Source organism: Leptinotarsa decemlineata, unplaced genomic scaffold (genome assembly GCF_025532065.1).
Source record: "Leptinotarsa decemlineata unplaced genomic scaffold, Ldec_3_MD MMD2_tig00000010_RagTag_RagTag, whole genome shotgun sequence".
NCBI classification, from domain to species: Eukaryota; Metazoa; Arthropoda; class Insecta; order Coleoptera; family Chrysomelidae; genus Leptinotarsa; species Leptinotarsa decemlineata.
In genome coordinates, this window is record NW_027412538.1 from 13,739,144 (window position 1) to 13,765,065 (window position 25,922).

The 25,922-nt window shown below is 34.2% G+C and overlaps 3 protein-coding genes across 3 annotated transcripts in view; 1 reads left to right on the top strand and 2 right to left on the bottom strand.

The window, feature by feature from the left end:
• Positions 1–178: 178 nt before the first annotated feature.
• Positions 179–1,071, bottom strand: LOC111510054 (cecropin-C-like). The gene is made up of 2 exons (XM_074171536.1): positions 912–1,071; positions 179–446 (listed from the first exon to the last, which is right to left on the bottom strand). Exons 1-2 carry the CDS (start codon positions 1,002–1,004, stop codon positions 351–353), a joined length of 189 nt encoding a protein of 62 aa, XP_074027637.1. The 5' UTR covers positions 1,005–1,071; the 3' UTR covers positions 179–350.
• A 724-nt stretch (positions 1,072–1,795) lies between these two features.
• Positions 1,796–25,922, top strand: part of LOC111510056 (uncharacterized) — a 34,142-nt gene continuing 10,015 nt past the window's right edge. Inside the window, exons 1-10 of the mRNA XM_023165912.2 lie at positions 1,796–2,006; positions 3,711–3,931; positions 4,655–4,897; positions 4,978–5,080; positions 5,129–5,274; positions 8,384–8,579; positions 10,540–10,810; positions 12,337–12,396; positions 12,453–12,627; positions 13,827–14,052. Of these exons, the coding sequence (XP_023021680.2) occupies positions 3,783–3,931; positions 4,655–4,897; positions 4,978–5,080; positions 5,129–5,274; positions 8,384–8,579; positions 10,540–10,810; positions 12,337–12,396; positions 12,453–12,627; positions 13,827–14,052 (1,569 nt within the window). The 5' untranslated portion in view covers positions 1,796–2,006; positions 3,711–3,782. The remainder of the gene's footprint in view (positions 2,007–3,710; positions 3,932–4,654; positions 4,898–4,977; positions 5,081–5,128; positions 5,275–8,383; positions 8,580–10,539; positions 10,811–12,336; positions 12,397–12,452; positions 12,628–13,826; positions 14,053–25,922) is intronic.
• Positions 14,179–25,495, bottom strand: LOC141480840 (pickpocket protein 28-like). Its single transcript, XM_074171534.1, has 10 exons — positions 25,046–25,495; positions 22,902–23,255; positions 20,363–20,605; positions 19,026–19,131; positions 18,819–18,961; positions 18,368–18,572; positions 18,256–18,309; positions 17,510–17,726; positions 17,102–17,393; positions 14,179–14,601 (listed from the first exon to the last, which is right to left on the bottom strand). Exons 2-10 carry the CDS (start codon positions 23,033–23,035, stop codon positions 14,373–14,375), a joined length of 1,623 nt encoding a protein of 540 aa, XP_074027635.1. The 5' UTR covers positions 23,036–23,255; positions 25,046–25,495; the 3' UTR covers positions 14,179–14,372.

A 25,922-nucleotide genomic window follows, 5' to 3' on the forward strand; every position in this document is an offset into this window, starting at 1 on the left:
TATACATTAAAAATTTAATGTCTACCAAATGCACCAATTAATAATGAAATACACACTATCTTGAACTATCGGTTTCCTGCACAAAAAAATAGAATACCTACATTCTCGAAAAGCAATTGCTTTTCCACAAAAAAAAATTATAAAGGGAATTCCATGTGATTTATAGAAATTCTTGATGTATACTGTAACTCTTTTATTTATAAATACATGAATGTTATCATAGTAAAAATGAATTTTAGTACTTATACATAGTCAAACAAAAATAGGTTTTTGTGGCGGATCAGCGTGAAAAACGTTCAAAACTGGCTGTTGATGTTTGATTTCAACAAACCCATGTCGTGCAATGAAACTTATTTGGCACCAACTTGTTTTACGACTCCTGCATATCCAATAACTGTAGGAAGTGTTTTTTCGGCAGCTTTTCGAATATTCTTACCAACTTTCTCCTGAAAAGTGTCGTGAAAGATTACTTCATACAAAAATCATACAGGATGATATAGGGTTCCAAAGAAGACTCAATTATTTCAAGTCAAAAACTCACAAATGAGATTGATTTTTAGTCAAATTCGAATGGAAATGGAAGACAGAAATTATCACGAGATGAACTAGATGCCTGATGACGACAACAAGTTCAAAATTTGATCATGTATCTTGTTTTGAGTGTAATGAAAAGATGGATCGTGTTTGATAAAATTGTATAGTAGTGTTCATAGATTAGAAAAGTTACGAATGAATTCTATTAAAATATTCAATATTTTTATCTTGATGGAGATTTAGTTGATGAATAAAGCCAATTTTTAACAAAAAAAACGTTTTTTTTTAGGTCCGATACTTTTCAGCTAAAGTGTTATCTCCTCTTATTTATTTCTCGAAAGAGAATTTTTTGAAAATAGTATTATATTTATACTTACAACTCGTTTCCAAAACTTCTTTCCTTCCACTTGACCACTACCTGCTAGTATAAAAACGAAGGCAATGAAGATAAGTAAAAATGACAACTTCATTTTTCTTCCACTTTTGTTTGATGTGATTCAATAAAAGACTGACGAGTAGATAGTAACCTATTGTTTCTTTTATAATAAAATGCGATATTTAAACTAGATGTAGTTTCCCAACTTTTATTTACGTTCGATATCACTGTATTGTGTATACTTTTATTTCATATGGCAACTCCCCTTAAATGATGTCAATCTAATCAGTCACATCCATCCTATTCATACGGTAAACTATCTGGGATTTCAATTCTCAATGAAAAAAGAATTTCAAAGGATTATCCTAGATAAAAAATACAATAAAACTGCAGATATGAAAGTACATAAAGAAATGGAAAATTTTTATCCCAAGTTTTATATTCATAAGTGAAGTCGTGAAATAATTAGTTGGTCAATCAAAAAGCTAGGAAACGAATGCAATATAACATCAATCGGGTTCCACGTTGGATCACACGTTGAAAGATAAAACCTCGTTACTCCACAGCAAATTTCGACTTTTGAGCGTTATCAGTCGTATGGGAAAGACAGCCGCGTAACGAAAAACTCATTCTCTCTCCATTTTTTGAAACGTTTTTGAAGGTTGTTTAGATTAATATGAAAAACTGTGACAAGAGAATAAATACATTTCAAACGCATTTTTTGCAGCTTCCATATCTGTAATTACTCCCAAGGCATGCAAACTAGATAACTAATGGAAGTATTTTTTCTAACCAACTGCTCTAATTAATTATTCCTGCTAGAAATGAAATGTGGACGATATATTAATAGAAAGATTATCACGCCGAATAACACGGAACAAATGCGAGTGAGTCTGGAACATCGCTGAAATATACAGCGTTGAATTTATTTATTTTTTTTGTTCGGTTGTGACAAGTGATAAACGAATGTATGGAAACAAAACAGACATACAATGTAGTATGGAAACAATCGTGAAAATGTTCTGAATTGTTTGTGGGTATATACGAATCCTTTCAGTCTACATGAATGGTAGAGGTGGAAGAGATATTATAAAAGGTAAGGTTTCAGTACTGATGATAATTTTTATTACGACTAATGCAGGATAATCAAAGTTCCAACGTGCTATTGGTGCTTGAAAAGATAGTAGTCGATTGGCAGAAGGTCTGGGGAGTGTGGTGGGTGAGGTAGAACTTCCACGCTCAATTCGTTTAATTTTCGGACAGTGATTTGTGAAATATGCAGACGGGCGTTGTTGTGGAGCAGGATTGAACATCTTTCATAGATTTCCTCTCAAAAAGAGTCTGCTGTGTTGGTTTGACCCGGTTGCAGAAAGTTATAGTGAATCACATCAGGCCCTGACAACCTTAGAGTAACCATGGTCTTTTTTTTGGTGGGTTTTCGCCTTTGGGAAGGGCCTGGGTATCTTACATGTGACGAACCGATCCAAAAAAGGATAGTTTTGGTTGCGCAAAAGCAAAGAAGGACATACCTCGAAAAGTGACAATTTCTGTCGATCGATCAATACATTTGGAACCATCAAGGCAGCATAGAAACTGGTTTCTATGTGCGTTCATCAAGAGTATCATTGCCAAACTTCTAGTTAATTTTTCAGGCTGTTTCGACAGTGCTTTGGTTAATTTCGAATTTGTAGGAAAAACATGGTTAAGGCTTTCGAAGCTGAGGTTTTCAGTGTCACCGACGTTTCGCGCGAGTTGCTAGCTTCTTCAGGTAGGAAGATTTAAGTAGATATACATAGACATATGTATCCGCCAAATGAAAAAAAGTTTTTCCTTTCCTTACTTTTCTCTAATATTTTCACTCGTTTCACTATTATATTTCCTTGATGTAATAGGATATGATAAGAATAATTTTATAATCAATGTGTTTCAGGACTGTCAAAAGCATTTCACATCGTATCTTCTGATTATTTTTTGAGCAAATCAAATGTAGAGAGTTTTCCAAACAACAAGCTACTTTGATTTCAATCATGTACTGAAATAGTCATAGCTTGATTATGAATCAGGGGAATTCAGGTTCTAATGAACGTGAGGTTAGGTTGGGTGTTCCTCAAGGCTCTGTTCTTGGTCCTCTATTGTTTGTGAGCGATTTACATTCAACTATGCGCTCTGATGACGCCACCATCACATTCACAGACCTACGATTTATGGTTTAATAACGAGGCTTAGACTAATTGTCGATCAGTTCACAAGTTGTGAAAGTATGCGTTTGATTCTGAATACCTCTGCAATCGACTGAACGAAGCATTTTTTTGCAATGGAGCAAGTGAATATCTGTATTGAAGAAGGTATTGGCAATCTTTCATGCTATAGCTCATTCTCATGTTTCACTTATGTACATTGTAGCATAGTGGCTCAATGAATGTTCTTTATTATTATTATTATTCACTTTGCACCAGGATGATAGAGTTGTTTGCATAGCTGGGTAGTTTATATACATCATGGTTCAGAATATGTAATAACTTGTTCACCACAATTTCATTAAATGCTCTCGAGTTTTTGCTATCACTGAATATATTTTCATTCAGTACTTCATTAGAACTTTAATAATTCATTGTGGCACCAGACATGACACTTGCGACTGAAATTTCTGATAGAAATTACGCAAAATATAAATCAGTAGTTTATGCATGCAAATTGGTTTCAAGACAAATATATTTTGGTAACGGAACATAAGAAGAAACACTCGAAAATCTATATTTATAATGATATATCAAAGTGCAGTTCAGCTGTTTCATTTTAGTTTTCACAAAACTGACGGAAAACAGTAGGATTACGGCAGTGAGAGAATGTTCGTTGCAGGAAATCGTGAGATATGGAAAGTAAAACGAATATTCCAAAAAAACGGAAACCACGCACAGTATCGAAGAGGAAAAAACTGATGTCTTATTTCAGAGAGTACTGTGATTATACTGGCATACATGGATTCAGGTATATAGGGGAAGATCGAACAATATATGAAAAGTAAGTTTCTAGATAATGGAATAGAACAGGGTACACATTTTTCAACAACTCAACAATCCTTTTATTCTATACAACTTTTTGTTTTGTTGAAACTGATTCATTCCACATATAGAATTGTCAATAATATAAACGAATGTAATGAATATCTTGCAATTCAATGATTTTTTTGTTGCTTGTGAATTGTTTGTAGTTGTTCAAAGAAATGAGGCGAATTTTCATTTTTCTCAAAATATATGTATTTTTTCATCAATTTCTATTTTGTTTTCTTCCAAAGTAGCCCCCTTCAATCTTTTAAGCAGTTCTGACATACAATTTTTGGTGTCCTCGAACACAGCGATTCGGTTTTTAATTCCCCAATCGTCGTAAAACACCGTCCTTTCATGGGTTTCCTCAATCTTGAGTACAAGAAAACGTCGCAGGGGGGCGAATCTGGGAAATACGATGGCTGAGGTATGATTATGGTGTTGTTTTTGGCCAAAATGCGGATTCTTTGATCCGTTTTTCAATAGCAGAAAATCGTCAAACACGCAAAACTCTTCTAACTTTTATGCCTCTCACCAACAAACTGAACATGCTGAAAATTCACCTTATTTTTGGAACCGTCCACATATACTCGTTATACTGACACGCGAATAGATTAATATGTCAGTTATTCTATGATGAAATACAGTACGATTTTCATAATTGATCTAATTCAATAATCCATTATCATTTTATTTCCAGAATATGGTGGATAACTTCACTAGTTGTATCGATTATCTTCTGTAGTTTGATGATACACGAAATTTTTCAGAAATACATACACTATCCGGTTCTGGTCACCTTTTCTATGCAAGAAACCCGTTTACAGAAAATACCATTTCCCGCGGTTACAATATGTCCCAGGGCAAAAATTTCACAAAGTTATCTGAATTTAACGGAATTACGCGGAAGACAATTTGAGAATCTGCCGATAACTATAGAAGAGTAAGTATAAACTTTTTTTTTCAAATGGCAACGGATAGCTAGTTAAAATTCGACAGTGTTGAAAGTAATTAATTTTTCAGAGAGAAACAACTGAATCTCGCCTCTACAATTTGCGAATTTTATGCCACTCCAGAGACAGATAATACAACCAAGAATGAAGATTTCTACGATTTCTTAGAGAAGGTAAAAGATTTGCAGGAGAAATTGTAGTTTCTGAAAGAAATATTTCAGAGCAGGACCAACTTCTTTCAGTACTGCCAATATTTAGGAAAAGAAGTAGACTGCGAGAATATATTTACTCCGATCTTAACGGAAGAGGGGATATGTTATTCATATAATATTCTAGATCGAGATGACATATTTCGTGAGAGTTTCAAGTAAGAGAAAGTACATTTATTTTTGATTTGAGTTTTATGGATTACTTAGCGAATTTCGTGGATACTAATTCAGAAATTTTATCAACGATAACGAAGGGACATATACAGTGTAACACATAAAGTTCGCGACCTATGGAAGTATTTTTTTTTATTAATGGATATAATAAAACCATGACTTCGCAGTTGGTTTGTGCGTGAAAAATAAGTAGAAAACAGAGTCTTTCCTTTTGTCATGTGCTACTAAACCTATCAAATTTGACATTTCTTTCGAAAATACCCAAAAAATCAGTTTTTTGGAAATTTCTAAAAATGCTCGGGTAAAAATTTGCTCAGTTTCCAATTTTATACCCTTGCGCTAAACTTGGAGTCTGTCACTTCGAGTTTTTCCAATTTTTTTAAATTTTTCGAATCTTTTGCTCTATCGATTCGAACGAAACACGATTCAAATTTCATAATTTTGATGAATACGAGACTTCGATGTCATATCTTGCCTAGAAAATACCCGCATTGGCCTTTTACCAAAAAAATAAATAAATACACCTCCCTAAATTCGCCTTCGTTGTTGCCAAGTTCAAATGGTTTTTTCATTTCATTGTTAAACTGATTCGGATTTTCAGTAATCGAAAAAACGCATATTCAAGATAAACAATTTTACGGTACACTATCTGCCTGTAACTCCAAGGGTATAGGTATAATATTAGTATAGATTTACAGAATCGTTAACTTGGTTTTGATCTGGCAAATTTCCAATCCAAAAAAAGATTCAAAGTTTTGTCTTATTCACTTCCTACGACGAAATATAAATAAAAACTTGTGTCTGATCAATGAATTGTGTGTACACCACTTCTAATTATAATTTTGCAGAACTAAAAAAAACCCGTGGCCGGTGAACTTGCGAAGTGGTAGTCTGCCCGAGTTACGATCCAAAGATCGTGAATTCGAATACTTTTTCGACAAGATATTTTTCTCGTGAGAATTTATATAGTTGACTGTGGATTGATTCTACATTGCATACTCTGACGAAACAGCGAATAGTTATTATGCTCCCTAGGTGGCTCTAAAACCTATTAACATAACCTTCACAGAACACTAGGAAAACGACTAATGACGTTGAAGCAGAAATGCATTTTACCTGAGAAATGTGTAGTTATTTATTTTTGGAAGAACGACAAATATAACTTAAAAATTGACATTGACATGGCCACATCACATCACTAATTTAAGTAATTCATATCTTTCGTTTTATCATTTTCTGAGGAATAATCAATGATTTCAAAATAGTAGGCACTAAATTCTTAGAAATAACTGAAGTTTTTGACTTATTCGGTCTTTTGCAGGGGCGTACGGAAATTATACTACAGAGATGAGGAAAAATGACGATGAAATATATAGAAACATATTTCTGACAGTTCAGTGCCTACCATTAAGGAATTGTACTATAGTTAAATTATTTTTATTGAAAAAATCACTACGCCACTGTATTCAGAGTGCCTCTAAATAGGTGTGACCAAAATTTCATGAAAAAATATTCATTATTAACAAAGTTATGACAACTCAAAAATTCGAAAACTCACACAGCTAACAGTCACAATATATAATTTTTTTTGTGATTTCAACAATAAATCTGTTTAAAAAAAAATCTGTGCCGCTAGATGAAAAAAAAGCAAATAGCGTAAATATTTTTAATGAAAATAACGGAATTACATTCACACAATTCAACTAACAATGAAGCAAAAAAATTTAATAAACGTAACTAATAACTAGTTATTGAAATGTTTCGATTCAGTGCAACAATTAATTCTAACTCATATTCTAGTAGCCTCTACTAATCCACCACGTATTTCGATACATGTGTCGCAGCGCTTACGAATGTTTCTGATTACGTTCCTTAGTTCTTGAGGGCTAATATCTGCACATACCTGTCGAATTCTTGCGCAAAGTTCATTTCTATCTTTCGAGCGGTTTTTGTAAACCTTTTGTGTGAAAAGTCCCCAGAGAAAAAAGTCCAAAACTGTGAGGTCTGGAGATCTGGGTGGCCACTCTATTAACGGACTACCACGGCCTATCCATCGGTTTGGAAAATGTTCGTTAAGCCATTGCCTCACAGCTCTGGCATAATGAACTGAACACCCATCTAACTGGACAATTAAATTTGATCGTTCATTGATTGGCGGCTCGTGAATAGCATCCCAAAACTCTGTGTTTTAAAAATTCTAGAAACCTCTGCGCATTAATGTGTTCCTCAAAAAAGAAAGGATCAATAATTCGTTCGTTCAATATCCCACACCAGACGTTGATTTTTTGGGAATACTGGCCTTTACAGTTTATTACCCAGTTAGGATTATCCGCTGCCCAATAGCGACAATTCTGTGATGACACTACTCTATTTGTAGTGAAAGTGGCTTCGTCGGTATATAAAATATTTTTTAGGAAATTTCTATTGTTTAAATATTCCCCTTGGGCCCATAAACAATATTCCAGTCGTCTTGCTTCGTCGCCTTCTTGAAGTGTGTGTGAAAATTTTGGCTTGAAAGGTTTAATATTCTTCGCCTTGAGACATCTCCGAATAGTTTCTCGTGGAATATTCAAATCTAAAGTGGCATTCCTTATACTGGCATTAGGATTATTTCCGAAATAATTTAAAATGATTTGATCATTCCTGTTTCGTCTTTGTACAGGATTACTTTTCAACATCATTTTGGATACTGCACCAGTTTCATTGAATATTTTATTTATTTTATTTACCATACCGCAGCTAATACGAGGACGATCTGGATGTTTAGAGGCACTCTGAATCCAGTGGCGTAGTGATTTTTTCAATAAAAAAATCGCTAATAAAAAATCCCGATTTTCGACTAAAAAGAAAATATCGTATTATGCCCTGAAACTTAAATGAACATTTCAAATTTTGTCCCAAGGTAGACCTTTCAGTACTTGACATTTCAAAAAAAAATTTTAAAATCGATTTACAACTTCTAATTTCAGGAGGGTGTTTCCATTAAAAATGGGTCACACTGTATGTGTCGTTATGTTATTATTATCACCCTTTCAAATTTATTTATTATTCCATGAAAGTTTTTTGAACTTCGAATTTTGTGTTCATTTCCAGATCCAAATTTCCTGATTTCCACAAAACCCAACCGATTAAGAATTGGAACGTTGAAGGGGGATATTTTGGCAAAGATTTCGAAACGTATCCTAAACGAGCGCTTCGAATTGGAGTGAAAAATTCACTTATGGTTGTTCTCAAAACGGAAGTAACTGATATTGAATATGAATGTGCATATGACGAATCAGGATTTCGGGTAATTATTTTATTGGAAATCTTTTCAGATACGTTTAGAAGCCATAACTGAAGTGTTTTTGTTTCCAGTAATCGAAAGAAAAGTCTTGACAGACTTACATTTAGATAATCCATGAGTAGAAGTGTTTCCAATAATTATAATGTGTTAATTTGTGTAATTGATGACTTGTTCATTTTGTGAAAATTCATGGATACTTCAAGCAAAGTTGTACAAACAAATTGTTCAAAAGTTATAAGCAATTTAGCTGAACAAAAAAAGAGAGGAATTCGTTTTTTCGAATATTTTGCAAACTGTTGCAGATATTCAAGATTTGAAGAAAAATAATAACAGAGCGAATTTTTTTTTCTGAGATCGGAAAACCAATATTTATAGTTTCAATTGAGCGGTTAAAATACGGGTTAAACGGATAGTAGCCTAGTTAAACTAGGCTTAAACGAAATAAACTGAAAAGTGAGGAACTAGTTAGGAGCTGATTGGTATCATTATTTCATCTTTTCAATCAATGAAACGTTAATAGAAGCTGATAAAATATGAACAATACAAATATATACATAAATATACTGCATAAATAACACACCTCTTCAAATAAACACTCATCAAAGGGATCTTGGTGTCATATTTGACCCTAAAATCAGTTTCTCCATCCACTATGACACAGTAACATGCTCAGTCAAACGGATGCTAGGGCTCATTTATCGTAACTATAAGAACTTTGGTAGCAGATACAGTTTTTCAACTCTTTTCAATGCATACGTCAAATCTCGGCTGGAATATGCCTCCCTTATATGGTCACCCATATACAACGTCCATATAAACAAAATTGAGTCTATACAAAGAAGCTTCATGAAATATATTACTTACAAGCTAGAAGGAGTTTACCCTGAACAAGGCATCGACAACAGAATACTACTGAATAAATTCAATCTATTATCCCTTCAAAACCGAAGAACCTACTACTCTATAATCTTCATTTATAAACTAGTGAATAATCTGATTGACTGTCCCACTTCAACTTTCATGTTTCACGAATCAATTCTAGAAATGAACTGACTTTTTATCTACCAAATTCTAGAACAAACATATTACTCAAGTCACCAGTTGTTGCAATGAGTAAACTTTAAAATCAACTCTGTGAAAATCTCGACATTTATTATGAACCTATTGGTCAAGTTGAGAACCACGTTGAGACACTTTCACACTCTAGTCAAAATACATGAGCGCAAATTGAAAGTTACTCTACCATGTTAGCTTATTACTACTACTGTATTACTGCTGAATTATCTTTTTTTTTGTAATACACCTGAACTATGTTTTTACTTGTTAGCTCTATATCTAACTTATGTTTTGTTTTCAATTACTCTCCTAACTTGCTTCACACAAGTGTTCCACCTAATTTTTTGCTTAACTCTCCTGAATGTTTACTTTATTTTATTTTTTGTTTACTCGCTTCAGGCGTTTCTAGTTGATAAATTAGTATTGTATTCATGTATATGTGTATGTATGTATGTGTATTGTGTGTATATAGGCAGATATAAACTGTAACATGTTTGTTAATAATATTAATATGTTATCGGGATTTATTCCTGGTTAGACATTAAACAATTAATTATATCCTCCTATATTGTGGATACTGGCGAAATCGCCGCAGTTGCAACAGTATCTTAAGCACGAGTATATAGCCTGAAAAATGTTGTCTCACTCGATGAAACGTTGATACCAATCAGTATCTAACTTGTTTCTTCTATTATTCATCCGCCAGACTAACGCCTGTGATGTATCTTGCATAAATGTCTGTCGGATATAATTCAATATCCAGCCTGGTACCAGCCGGGGAAGTAGTTGCTTTCCGCCACGCATTTACCATATGTAGTTGAGAGAGAAGATTATTTCGAAGTTTTATTTCAAAATATTCATTCTGTAGTACATTATTCATTTATTTTTCCTCTTTCTTCTTTTATAGGTTACTCTACATTCGCCTTTCACTATTCCAAACGTCCCAGAGAATTTTTTCAACCTCCCACTAAATGGAAGAGTGATCGGAAACATAATTCCTCATATGATAAAAACGTCGGATGGCGTCAAAATGTTTGATGCTTCCAAAAGAGACTGTTACTTTCAGTCAGATAAAACACTGAAATATTTCAAAATATACTCCCAAGAAAACTGTATGTTAGAGTGTAAAATGAATTATACTTTACAGTTTTGCGGATGTGTGGAATTTTACATGCCACGTAAGTATTACTTTACATTACTTTGAAGAAGAAATGTATAAATGATGTATATGTACTTTTCTTACTGATTTTGTAAATATGGATATATGCAGGGTGTTTATTGAACATGCGGCAAAAATTCAAAGGACTATTCTAAGAATAGTGCTTTCAAAAGCACCGGATCGTTTCTGTTTGCGTTACACCCAGCAATTATCCGATTTCTCGAATCTTCCACATCTTTCATTGGAGTAGTATAAACTAATGACTTTAGGTGGCCCTATAGGAAATAATACAAGGGGTTTAAGTTTGGTGCTCGAGCAGGCCATAAGTGGATCCATTTTAATTCACACGTGACGATCTGGTTCAAAAAAAGGATCGTTCTGGTTGCCCAAAAACAAAAAAGGTCAGAAATCGAAACGTGACAATTTATGTACCAGTTCTTCCGCCATCTGACCCATCATTTTTGATAGATAAGTCTCCACCAGGGTCATCAAATCATCGTCCTGGATAACTGTGACCACTTCCAGGCTCAGCTTCGAGGCTAAAATGTTGCAAAATAACGTGGAACAGTGCTTTCATTAACACTATCGTTACTATTTGATTAATTTTTCAGGCTGTTTCAGCAGCGCTTTGTTTTAATTTGAATTCGTAAATAAAAATTGGCAGCTCAACGATATCATATAATGAGCTGGAAAGAGATATGGAGCTACAAAAATATATGAAAATAAAACAACTTTTGAAACAACCTAAAGGAAAACCTGATGAACTTTTGTAATTAACCTACAATTTGACAACATCTTGAAGATTGAATGTTGAGATTAATAAAATTTCTGTACTTTGAATTATATTTTATGCTGGGATATATATTATTTCATTGCCATGGCACGTGAACTTATGTTCAAATTGTATATATTTGTTATTTACATCTTTTGAAAGGGACTATACAAACTATTTGGTCCACAATTTGTTAAATTTTATTTTCTATTGTTATATTTTATCTATTAGAAATGGGGATTTTAGTTTTGCTCAAATTGTGTTTCTGTGTATTTGTGTTTTTGAATTGTTTCTTTTCTCTTATTCTTTGAAGTGCTATATATACCAGATTTTTTAACAAGCTTTGTCAATAAAGTATATGTCTATTCTATTCTATTCTTGAATAAAATACCGACTGTAATTTTTTTGTGGAATTTTTGAAAGAGAATGAAATGGTTCATATAATAATGGTAGCTTCGTCGGATATAAAAATAGATTTTCCTCTTTTCTATACATGAAAAAATTAATAAATGTTTTTCAGGACTCTTGCACAGATTCTGAAACATTCAATTCCATTTCGAAAATTTCCGAGATACTAAAAGAGTTGTAAAACAATGGTCATGAAATCAGAATTCAATTAATCATATCCTCCATTAAGATGAAATATTGTGAACATTCCAAAACAATATATCTATATTCGTTTTTGGGATAACACGCCGTTCAAAAAATAACATTTCATCAAATTGTCACTGCTGATAGTTCCAAACCTGGTTCAAGAAAATCTTTTATTCCAGAGATCCACGGAGTTCCTGTTTGCCTGCTACAGAAAATAGAGTGTTTAGAGAAAGTTGATTGTAAGAAGAATTTTGAAATTCTACAACAAATACCCTACTTAATGAATCATTTTCAGGGATGTTTACAATGAGTAGTGCATACTCAGAGGTAACCGAAAGCTTAGATAATAATATGAATTGTGTGTGCCGCCCTACCTGTACAGAAATAACATACGGTATGTCGTTATCATACAACACATTGAAATTGGTACCAGTGAACAGAACTCTGAGAGAATATCTTGATGAAGAACAGTAAGTTGAACCAATGATTTTGAACGGTTTGCATATTGCTTCAGAAGGCTCCTTAACTCAATTTTCACTTCCATTTCACTTACACAATCAAAACTATCGTCACATAAAGGTATCATATTTTTCGTGACTATCGATTATAAAATATTGAAAATTGGTTTATCTGAAAGAAATGTCTTCAAAAACTGAGTCATATGAACTTGGTACCACAAAAACTCAAAATGCATGGATTGAAAGTCTCACAAACGTTGAATCTGTGATTGCGGAGGTGGAAGTTCGAAGTTTGGTCACTGGAGAAGCGGAGGATAACGGAGGTGGAGGTAGATACATAGAGAAAAATGATGTATCATTGATCATTCATTAAGTAAACATATAAGCTAAATTCATAAGAGGCAAATTATGTTTAATGATGTTTTTTGGGTTTCAAATTTCCCACAATGTAGATGAGTGCTGGGTGGGAGGATCTTCAAGATCATTTCCGAAATTACCGCTGGCTAGATGTTTGTACTAGCTCTAATGATCTATCAACTTGTGCTTCTGAAGTCACGGAAGTTATTCTATCATCCATGGATGCAGATATTCCTTTTCAAAGAAACGAAATTTCAATGGCAACCTTTGGTTAAAAAAAATTGCGAGCAAGCTGTCGCCTCCAGCTCGCTTGTGTTCGGCTAGGCGTGTGCCAATGCTTCTTTCCGTCTGACCGATATAGACTTAACCACAGTTATGGCCCTTATGGCCTAGTTCATCATCTTCCTTGATGACAAAAACATCAAGGAATGAGATTTTGGAGGTTTTCTTCTAATTCCATGGGGAACTGGATTTTCAGATGCAAGCTATTCAGATGTTTGAGGAAGTTCTGAAGTTATTCTTTCGCATGGCTCCAAACAAGGAACGTGTCATTTACATATCTCAACCAGTGTTTCTTTTCCGAGTGTTTTTAAATATTTGTAATGTGCTGCTCACAAACACTGCAACACTATTTTCATTAACGCGATTGAGATCTTCTGGAGACGATGTTTAATTCATCGACATGGTTAGTGAAGAGGATTGTTGCATTTTTGGTATATTGTAGAAGTGCTTGCTCTGCGAGAGGTTTTAGTTCTATCTATCACTTATAATGCATTCATTGAATTTAATCTGATATAATGCGGTATAATTAATATTCATTCATTATGAATTATCGCCAGAATTTGTTTTTTTAGCTATCAATACTCTTCTCTGAGCTTATACTTCACGAGCAACCACATCGAAACCAAAGAAAGGAGTGAGCTTTATGGATTTTCTGATGTTATATCCAACTTTGGTGGTCTCCTAGGATTGTTCACAGGATTCTCCATTCTATCATTCATTGAAATAATTTACTTTCTCTCATTAAGGTTATGGGGTAATTTCCAGTTGTATGGAAATTGGAGTGGGCAAAGGAATTACTGAGTTATTTATTTATATAATGGGTTGAAACCGCAGATGAGAAACATTTAGCCGTTTTCTGACGAATAGACAAAATGAGATGCCTTCATTGCTAGTGAGTGGAAACACATTTGATTGATTTGAGTTTTATTCATTTATTGAAGAATTTTAGGTTTAAATATAACGTATCAGCGACAATATGGAATTGAATTATCCTAAACAGGCTCGACCTCTGTAAACACATTGAATATTTATTGTATATTATTTTTCTTTCATTAAATTCACTGATCCTGTTTCATTATATTGAAATCTGAGGCGAGTTTCAACAAAAATATGGACAGTTATGAAGTATCCGGTCCAGCCCAAAAGCCGTAGAGTCGAGAATTGCAAAACAGTCTGACGGTCAGGAAATAAATTGCCTCCATTAGCGAAAGGATCGAAAATCCAGTAAAGAGACCCAGTAATCCTCCGAAATTTGCCAGGAAGTCAGTCGGCCCGTAAAGCTCGTGTCTCTGTGAAGTTATAAATTGGGCTGACTTGAAGAAGACTATCAGTTTAGAGAAATAATACCTGCAACAAACAATCACTAATAGATTAAATACAAGATTATTCATTTCATGAATCATAACCTAGTGTCATAAGGCTTTTTGATAATGTTTAGATCATCTTCATGTTTCTTTCAGGAGAACTGGATTTGACATAAACATATTTTTTGAAAAACCATATATCGTTGTACATTTTCACTTCTGTTTTGTGATGCCCTAACCCTAGTTTGTTCCAATGAGGAGTTAAATGTGAACATTCAATTCCTTGAAGTGTTCTGAAACTGATCCTTGACAAAACCTGAGAATATACATTGGACGAACTTTATTTAAATAGTGAAAACTTGGATATGAAGCAACTATGTATATTACCTAAATATCAACTCCAAATTTCATTTTATATGCCACTTGGCCCGTCTCCTACCTCATAATTTTCTAACTCGAACAGTTAGCTCACAATAGCTCACCTGGAGGAATAACACAAGTTCGAGAAAAATCCATTTGTGATTCTCCGAGATCACTTTTTAGTAAAATAATTGAAGAGAAGGCAATGAAAGTAAGAGTATCATAATTGTAATGATACTTTGTAAGTTTAAAGTTGGCGTTAGGATTTATAGAAATAACTCATTAAATTTTTGGAAAAGAAAGTTTTTGGCTTTCCACTACTCCATCTTGTCACAAAAAAAGATTTGGGAATCTTCTAAAGAAAGGAAGGAAGTAATCAATTTGAAAATAAGTAACTCTAAACATGGATATGTGGATCATGCAAAGAAGTAACATCCATGTTCAGAGTTACTTATTTTCAAATTGATTACTTCCCTCCTTCCTTTGGAAGATTCCCTCATCTTTTTTTGTATCAAGATACAGTAGTAGAAAGCCAAAAACTTTCTTTCCCAAAAATAATCACTCCTAAAAATATAACCTCTTCAATTCAACTCATTAAAATTTTGTTATTGAAAACTAGGTAGACAAACTTATTGAAAAGACCTGTAGAATGGTTTATTGGCGAAAATTTTGGAAATAAATGGTGTTTTCATTCATTTTGTGTTCATCTAGGTATATATTTTGGTTTATTTGAGACTGATGCAGTTGAAATTTTTATAAAACTAAAAAAGTCCCTGAAATGAAATTCTCAAAAGAACTTGAGTCTTATGATTGCAGGAGTTGATACACAATACTTTGAGCTAAATATTCAGTTGCGGTACAAGTACTATTTTGTTTCGTTAGTGCTGGAAATAGTTGTACCTGTTCATATTTCTCTTAATATTCCTCTGCTAGCGATTATATAAAAGTTTCTTTTTATAAATACATTTTCTCCTGTTCTCCTGTTCATAAAAAAGGACTCACAGCTTAAATTGATGACACATGTGAATCGTTGTATTTGTGTCACGTGTCAGTTTATGGGTGTCTGCAATATACCCGCTGTAAATTGTCCCACTGTGGTTCGAAAGTGCATATAGATCATAGCAACAAGGAGCCACCTTGTCTGCTGCATAATTGCTCATGTCTAATTCTTCTAAAGAAAAGTTGATGGCAACATACACTCTATTATTGAATGAATTACTGAAATATCACACGTTAAAAGGCAAGACCTCGTTAATCCTTAGCTCGCACAAGTTACGACTTTTGAGGGTTGTTGTTCGTAGGGGTGCGACAGCTGGTTAACGGAAAAACATATTTTAAACAGAATTAAACAGAAATATGGGAGAAACTATAGATAGATAGGCACTTTGTGTATTTTCTCCTTTCCTTACACTTCGAATACGTCGATTTTCCATGTCCATCCTTAGTTTCCTCTCTTGTGGAGGAATCCAAGCATTGCGACAAACTCAATTAGCCAGTTCTCTGTGGTATGAGGAGAGACAAATCCCAGAAAAGATCGAAGGTTACTGATTGTGTGTTAAAAAAAATCTGTTTTTCCGTTAACCAGCTGTCGCACCCCTACGAACGACAACCCTCAGAAGTAGAAACTTGTACGGGCTAAGGATTAACGAGATCTCACCTTTTAACGTGTGATTCCTAGCACGAGTTGGACGATAGCAAGTGAAAATCGATAGTTCAGACTAGGGCTTGAACCACCGACTAATACGGCTGTCAATTCGAGTGAGTGAACAAAGCAACCACGTCAAACCGCCTGGCTACCGACTGACCTCAAATATCTCAGCCATGACTCTTGTGCTTTTCCGCTGAGGCTCAATCTGCGTAAAGATCGGTTTGGAATTTTCATTAACTCTATCAGCATCCTCTTCTGAACCTTCTGAAACTCCTAATGCAAACCAAATCTTTGAATCTGACTTTGCAAGTAGACTGTGTTTACTGTTTTGGTTGGTTTCCAGGTTTTGCCAACCAAAAACATTGACGCCAGCCGTAAAAACATATATTTCTATATTGTGTTTACTACTCTATTAGATGAATTTTCTTGCCACAATTCCTTGATAACTACGAACGCTTTCATTGAAAATATAAGAAGATGAAGTATCGGTTTTACAAAAAAAATAATTAAAAATAGTTTATAATTAATGACTTACTTGTCTTCTGGGTATTCCACAGATGCGTTCGAAGCTAGTGCTCTGAGGAGTTGCATCCTATCATATGGATTCTGGGAAATATGTACGTTGTACGACAAATCCGAACACAACGGCATACAGTCGCAGTCTGAAAGGGATCTGTCTTGGAAAGATCGTCCGAAAATTCTTTCGAAAAACCTCCGTTTTTTAGGTGTCATTATCTTTTTCTGTAAGTCACCCAATTCGTAGTTTTCTTCCGCAAAAGCCATACATTCCAATTTTCCTGTTCCACATATTTGTGTTGTGTTGTCTCCTAAAATTTAATAAAAATCTATCTGTCTAAGTGTTGAACCGCATGAAATTGAAAAGTTGAAAGGTAAGACAGGTAACACATTTTCAGGATATGGTGCAAAGTTCAAAATCTCTTACTTGGCATGTAGAAGTTGACACATCCACAATAGTTCAAAGTATAATTGGTTAGACATTCCAGCTTGCAATTGTTCGACGTGTAAACTCTGAAATACTTCAGATGCCTTTCTGATGGGAAATAACATTCTCTCCTCTTTGGATTATATGTTTTCACTGAGTCAGATGTCGTCATCATATCTGGATAAACAGCTGCAAGAACAACTTCATTCACAGGAACCTGAAACATATTACTGACGTAGAGAACAAATATTTGGAAATGGAATTTCGAAACATCATCTCTCCCAACGTACCTACACAGTAGGTAGGAAGGAAAACAACTATTTTTCCGGGTAATATCACGCTGGGCATTGAATTATACTCGAAAGGCATTTATGCAGATGTGTTTCGTTCATCCAGCTGCAAGACAGTATTGAGAAAGATGAGTGTTCCAAAATTCCATTTCAAAATATTCATTCTCTTATACGTATGTATCTCTCCTCGATACAACTTTCATTTTCATTTGATTTATAGTACCGACATAATAATAGGGTATCTATAACTGACCTGAGATGAAAAATACTTGGAAACTCAGATTTATGGGTTTTGGGGAGACGGTTTTTGGGAAGATGAGTTTGAATCTGAAGTTTTCCATTCATTTCTGAAAATAATCAACGTTTCAACATGAACAAATCAACAAGAACCTGAGTTTTCAATTTTTTCCACGTCTATAACCCATAAATGAGAAGAATTATTATTGTAGTAGTTACCTGGAAATACTCTTGACTTGGTCGTGGTATTCTTGAGGGTATGTGCAGTGAAACCTGGAAAGTTGAAGAGTACTATCAATCTCAACATTGAAAATAATTCTCTTATGAATACCCTGAATCCTTGAAGAGAACTTTTACAGGTGTGGTCAATTTCTGATTTGGGTGACACTAAAATGATCTCCAAAGAATTCTTGGCACCAGCAAGCAACGCCCTGAGAGGATGAGGATATAGGCTAGCATTTTCAGTGTATCCGTTTTCCATCGACCAGCTGTTTTTTACAACTTCCTTTTGCGTATGATACTCCTTATAGTGTTTCCTAAAAATTTAAAGTATTTTGTTGTCCTGGTACAGCTCACAGGCAGATTAAACTTAATCTATCGGTTGAAGATGATCGCTTGGTGATCGAAACATGTATTGAAGTGTTAAAATTATAGTAATTCTACTTTGAGTAACATATTTTAGATAAAATGTTTCAAAAAAGTCATCTAGTTACAACTGATGGAAAAAACTCGAAACTCAAAGCCCATTATATATATTAGAGAGACTCATTTGAGATACTTACACATTACTGCGGAAAATTTGAGATCTATCCAGTATGTTGAAAGAGTAGCAAATTCCTTCATCTGTGATAATGGGTTTGAATCGGTTGAGATGGGTTAATTTTCCCATGAATCTTATTTCAGCAAGTGGATTGATTGGAGTAACCTACAACGAGTTTTATAATGTTCGAATTAAAAAATTTAGAAACGTGTTGTTTTTTATACATTACCTTTTCCAAGTAATCATAGAAGTCATCACTGAAAACGTTTTTGTTTGAATAATGAATGTCAGGATTTTGGTCACACACCATGGCCATGTAATCAACAATATTTTGCCTGCAAACAATTGAAATTGCTCCCTGATATACAGGCTGATCTAAATATGATTAGTTGCTACTCAAAAAACTGATGTGGCAGAATGTATCTGTAGAGAAGTTACATCTGAATATTTTTCAAAAGTAGGTTTTTTTCTGAAAAGATACTCTTTGATGGTCTCACGATAGATAGACTGAAAGTAAACATCTGACCCATTTATGAGTGACAGATTCCCTAAAACTGATGTAGTATAGTATAGTATCAACAATGATCTTTTACTGTGAATACCAGAGTTGATGCTCCTCATGAATCGGTCCGTCTGGTGAATATCTTCGATATTCTGAGAAATCTGTGTCTATCAGAAAGCGAGTCAATCGTAGCTGTGTTTTATGATCCCACCAAAGCCTCTGACTGCGTAGATCATAGTGTGCTCATGAAACATTGGAAATGTATGGCTTCAGAGATGTCTCATTGAGATGGTTACATTCTTATCCATCACAGCGTACCCAACGAGTATTTCTACAGGATAAGATATATAGTCTCGAGTCATGTCATGCGGAGTACCCCAGGGTTTGGTACTGGGACCACTGTTATTTCTCTTGTATATAAATGACCTTGCCTCAATGAAAATCTGAGAAAAGTTTTTTCTATTTGCTGATATTGCTACTATTTGCTGAAGTCATTACTGAACTGAATGACTTATAGCAGATATGGAAGAAGTTAGGAAATGCTGTGATGCGAAGGAATTATCTCTGAATTTCTTTAGGACATGCATCTTAAAGTTCGAATTCATGCTTAGTGGAGTTTTTGTAAACACTTCACCAATAGTGAAGTATATGTGAATAAGGATCTTTCATTAACTACTTATAATATATCCTTTTGCAAGCAATTAGCTTCTGATTGCTTTGCAACTAGGGTTATAGCGAGATAATTCAATTCATTGGCAGCAAGAGCTGCATTTTCTGCATCATTCTGACATTGCTCCAATTGGTCTTTCTCATTCAAAGGTGGAGAATTCATATTGTTCCTCATTCTATAGGGCATATTTTGCACAACAATTACTTTGATGATGTACGTTCTCATGTCTTGCCAGGTGATTGAGCTGGCGTGTGAATATTGGTGCGTTACCTATGATTTCTGTAACTATTTAAGTGAAGGAAGTGGAATGCAATAAGAACCGGGAGGTACTTTTCAGGAAACTGGGAAAATCTTCAATATTTAGCAGATGAATTATTTAAAAAACAGTACTCACTCATTATCTGTCAGGTTTTCCCCTCTAACAGATTTTCCTATCATTTTGGTGTGATTGTAATGTTCCAAAATTGATTTTGTTTCCGAGCAAATGGTAACAGCTGGAAACGGAATCGAATATATAGGGGTTTCCTTGGTTGCAAAACTCACTATAACTGGACTTTTCACCCATTTCTGGTAAACTTCATGTATGGCATACACACACGCCGCCAAAGTTATGCTGAATACTATCAACCACCAGAAGCTGAAAAGAAACATGGAATCGGTGTTTCAAAAACAACGTGCTATCGAAAAAATTGTGTTTAAAAATGAAATTGACTGTTGAAAAATACTGGGAATGTTGAATGTGTCATACATTAATTGTAATCTGAGTCTGAAAAGTGTTTACAAGTGTTTAAAACATAATCTAGCTTATTTATTAAGTCTCGCTTCATTGCAGAATAGTTGAAAGGTCTTTAGCCAAGAGTATCAACTTCCAGCCTCATTGGGGAGTAGACCTTATTAGGGAAGTAACCTCAAAAAGGTACACGGTGTAGTTAGTCTTCTAAAACACCGGCTTTCGTGCGTTTGTCGCGAACCCTAGATCCTTTAAGGACAAGTGATGCAACGTATTGGTGACGAGGGGTGTGGAATGGCACAAAAATAAAATATATTGTTCTGCATAAAGACCCGCTAGGTATTACACTTGGTGACAACGGTGAAAACGAAAGATGGTCAAAATTAATAGATAATTTAGTGCGGCCAACATACAAAATGGGGACGTGCTACACAGATCACTAGATTAGATTAGATTGTCAGGGAGCTAGCCAATGGCCTAATTCACTGCGACCTTCTCAGATCTATTGTGTTGCTTCTCAGTTTTTAGAGCTCATTGTCTAGCTTGATCTCTTTGATGGACTCCATAGCCTTGACACTGACCCCTTCATATAGCTGACAGCCTCTAGTGTCTCTTCCTCGCATCTTCAGTCTTACTATCGCTTCGCATTCACAAAGCACTTACAGTGCGGTTTCTTACTCTTCTTGACAGAACCTTCATTGGGTTTCTTCTGACACAGATGACTAGACGGTGGGATGTCAGAAAAAAATAAATATATTTTTTGGCACAGTAATAGAGTTCCCGTCAACGAAATGATCTATTGTTACACTGGCTAGGCGGCGAGATATTAAATGAGCACTAAATTAATAAGGGTACTTTATAAATCCCTTGTATACGGTTTCATGGCCAGCTGTTACAAGAATGGGGCAGCAAAGTTCGTTACAAAACAGCTGAATTTTGCCCAGAAAAACCGTTGCACGGTGGAATGTAACTTCTATTTTCCTGTTCAATTGAAAGCGCTTTTTTGCCAAATTCTTTAGTTGAATTTTATTTGTGATACTTTCAGTTTCTGTGAAAAATTTCATTCTCTTACTCATTATAAACTCTGTGTAACCTGTAAGAACTAACTTTATAGTTGTTTCAATCTTTATTATTATTTTTCTCAATGTCCAACTTGAGAGTTGAAGATGATGAAATTTCTCCGTGCTCCGTGGTGAAGTTTTTAGGTGTACACTTGGATGAATATCTCAGTTGGAAAATTAATTGTGGAAGAGTTATATCAAAATTAAACTCCGTGAATTATCATCTGAGAAACCATCATAATATTTTAGACCAGAAACAGCTGATTATGCTGTATCGTGCTCAAGTGGAACCCCGTCTTTGATATGGTATCTCTTTCTGGGGAGCTTCATTCTTATGCAAAGATGTTTTTGACGTCCAGAAAAAGATTATAAGATGTATAGCAGGAGTCTCAAGAAATACAAGCTCTAAAAGCATTTTTCAAAATTTTGAAATACTAACAATACCATGCCTGTATATATTAGAATTATTGGCTTTGATATATATAGTATATACGTAACTGTTTCATAAGAAATGAAAATGCCCATTCTATTAATATCAGCTGTAAGACAGACTTTCATGTGCCATATGATAAAAACTCACTGACTTACAATTTCCCCAATGTAATAGGGCTCAGATTATTTGATGTCCTACGCCTTGAACTGAAAACCTCCAGAAAACCTCCACAGCTTCAAAATTACAGTAAGTCTTTCCTACTACAGAAAAACTTTTACTCCTTTCAGGAAATGATTGAAAAATAAAATAAAAATTTCAATGAATGTGTTACTCTTAGTGAATTTTCTTTATATTCTTAGTTTTACTTTGAAGCCCTTTTCTGAGTAATCCTACACAATGCACCTTTTTGATTCTCTTACAGGATAATAAAAATTATTATTATAATTATTATTATTATACACCAATAACTGTGCAACCTGTTACTCAAATTCAAAGCCGTAAAAGTCATTGTACAAAAATTGAAATACCTTTTGAGCCAAGGGTCTCAAGATATTCCATTTTATTTGAACAAAAAATTTAATAGCGCCCTTTCATGCTGCGGATCACACCGTGTTTTATATAAAAAAAGTGCTGAATATTTTCCTTTTCATTTACAAATTGTGTCCGACTTTGATATCTTTCCCCGTTCAAAAATTAAGACACAGCTTACCGTTCAAAATATGTCCTTTTCTCACCAAAATATCTGAATCCATGAATACTTGTACAGTTGCAATACTCTCTAAAGTAATTTCTGACACTTTTCCAAAATGGTCGACGTTCGGGTTCCTTCTCTTCATCCATCATACGTGCTGGTGATCTTTTTTGTTACTGGTCTAGTTACGCTACAAATTTCACGACGGTTTTTCTTCCGGGTGGTGTCTATGTTAATGGCTGTTATCTTCCGATCTCATTCATCATTCCAATAATTAGGTCACGAACTATCATTATATAGAGAGAACTGGGAATTGATCACACAAAGGGGATTGGTTCTTAACAGTCACCACAAAAACTTATGAATGTGTCGCTAGAAATAGAATTTTTGAAAATGTAAATGTCTAAAATATAATATGTAAGAATTATCCTACAGAATACGCATGACATTTACTAGATGGGCTGAGAAGTTCGAAGGCTAACACACAGACGGCGCTACTAGCAATAAATCCATATGATTTTGATGGCTTCATTCAACATTAAATTGTTTTTCTTTGACCACATAATAACTTTTTTGTAGGTCTCTAGAGCTGTGTTTTTCGCGGAGTCCATATCGTTTTCAATAATTAATATATTAGTATCATCAGCATAACACGTACAGTGAATAGCCGAGTTCTTATTTAGGTACACTGACAAGTCATTGGCAAAAGCTAAATACAAGAAGGGTCCTAGAATGGATCCCTGTGGTACCCCATCCTCAATATTTCTTCCAGTACTTACACTTTTTCCAACTTTGACTATTTGACTTACATTTTCATATGAACTTTTTCATTACCTAAAATATTACATCAACGGAGGAGCAACCGCACAAAAGCCGATAAATCTACTTTTTGTGAAAAACGAGGAAGACATCGATTTATATCAATTGAAAGGTTTTCTATCATATTGCAGTTTTCTGTATATGTATTTAGGTTGAAATTCTAAACGTATTTATTGGCGCATTGGGTTTGTCACGAACAGTAACCTAAAATAAAAAGTACATACTAATTCAAGACAAAAAGAATTCCTGATAGGGAGAATCCAAAGGCATTTTTCATGAAAAACTTATCCCTTCTTTAGGATTTTCAAATTACTGTACTGAATCCAATTTACTATGCTTGAAAACAGCTTTTAATTATGTTTTCTGGAAGTTTTAGACTACTTCGTTAATAATACAGATGAATTTTTCATAGGATGGAACTTTAAAATTGTTTCTAAATTTCGTAGGAAGTTAACTCACGGCCTGTGAAGTGAAGAAACACTCTTTCACCTATTCATTATTTTTCCACTTGACAGGTTTCAGAATATTAATAATGTCTCAAACTGGGTATTTATTTTCTCTTCAAAGTTTATCAACATTTCAGAAGTTCTTCAGATGTATAGACAATGGAATCGATCTTCATAAAATACTGTTTTTATATCAAGAATATGAGAATGAAAATGTTTCAACCGTTTCTACTGTTATTCAGAATTACTGATGAAACAGTTCTTCGAATTATTTAATTGGTGGATGTAATAAAACATAACAGAATTTTGATATGAAAAACTTCTTCAAAACTGGACTCATAAGACAAAGTTAGGTTACTTTACTGGCAACATCTATGAAAAAAAAAACATATTGATAGTATTATGATTGAGCCTAAGATGTTAAAGCAGATTTGTTTTTGATAAGCAGAATTTGGAATCTCTGGCATAAAATGAATCCATAGAAAATACTTTTGCTCAGTATTTTCGTTTTGGTTTGAGAAAAGTAGTTTCAATATTTATTGTTGGTTTATTTTCCCTTTTCTCAGACCTAGCAGAGGCCTTTGACATTCGATTGACTGACAACAGAAAATAAAAATACAAAACATAACTAGCAAAGAAAAAAGAATATTATCTGGTGTACCTCAAAGAACTGTGCTAGGCTAGGAAATTGTTTCCTGAGAATAAACTGAAGAAAGAATAGACTGGATAATTTGAAAAATATAATAAAAAACGATTTTGCATCGATCAAAAAAAGCTTTCCAAAGAAAGTCGATACTTTCGAAACAAGAAAGATAAATAATTTTATTCTTCCGTTCATGAAGGAAAAAAATCAAACAAGCTACGAATACTTAGGACGAAAAATATTCAATAGTCTACCTGAAAATGTGAGAAACTTCAACAATATGATTTTTTAATTGATCTCATTTGTAGTTCGGGTTTTCAGTTCGTATTTTATTCTCTTGCTGAATATAACAAACACTATTTTGCTAAGATACCACTCAATCCATGTTTGTAATCAAGCTTTAGATTGTGTTGCCCAATATCTTATCTTTAGGAAGCGGTTAAATATATCTATAGATGAAGTATAATCCATTAATACGATTTGTCTCGATGTTGAAAATGCAGTTTTCCGATAAACAACATATATACTAGGTACATAATGTTCAGTAATTCAGATGATGGATCATATCCTGAGCTGCCACACAAGTATGGAGGTAGACGTCAAATGTTTGTTTGGAAAGTAGATAATTGACTGCTTGACATTGGAATCAGTCTTCAAGACGTGGAGTTAGATTGATGAGGTAATAAGTTTTTATATGAATTAGCAGCACTTGTAAACGACATCTAGTTATACACTGCTCATAAATGAAACATGCTCTTAACTATGGAGAACAGTCATAAGTGTTTTTTTACAACTGTTTTATTTTTTTTTTTTCATTCATTTTACGGGGATCGCCGCCATTCACAGAAATTTGGCTTTATTAGCCGTGGTTTGCAGGTTTTTATACCTAACGTTTCGTCTGCTACTGCGGCAGACTGCGGCAGTAGCAGACGCTGCTACCTCGCTGCAAAGCGCAGGTACAGATAGTACATATGGCATGTCATACTATAGTTGTAAATATGATAAAATAAATACTATACAAGTCACATATGGAATTTTCAAAAATACACAGTCATAGCAACAGATATGAATAAATCATTTACAGGAACTCCTTGTAAAAACCTTGTAAACATATTACACTGGATCATTCCG

Coding starts and splice junctions, on each gene's coding strand:
- LOC111510054 (XM_074171536.1), bottom strand. CDS start 1,004: ATGAAGTTGTCATTTTTACTTATCTTCATTGCCTTCGTTTTTATACTA. Junction 447..911: donor AGAAGTTTTGGAAACGAGTT/GTAAGTATAAAT, acceptor GACACTTTTCAG/GAGAAAGTTGGTAAGAATAT.
- LOC141480840 (XM_074171534.1), bottom strand. CDS start 23,035: ATGATGGATGAAGAGAAGGAACCCGAACGTCGACCATTTTGGAAAAGT. Junction 18,573..18,818: donor CAAATTTTCCGCAGTAATGT/GTAAGTATCTCA, acceptor TTAAATTTTTAG/GAAACACTATAAGGAGTATC. Junction 14,602..17,101: donor GTGGAATACCCAGAAGACAA/GTAAGTCATTAA, acceptor TGTTTGTTGCAG/GTATTATTTCTCTAAACTGA.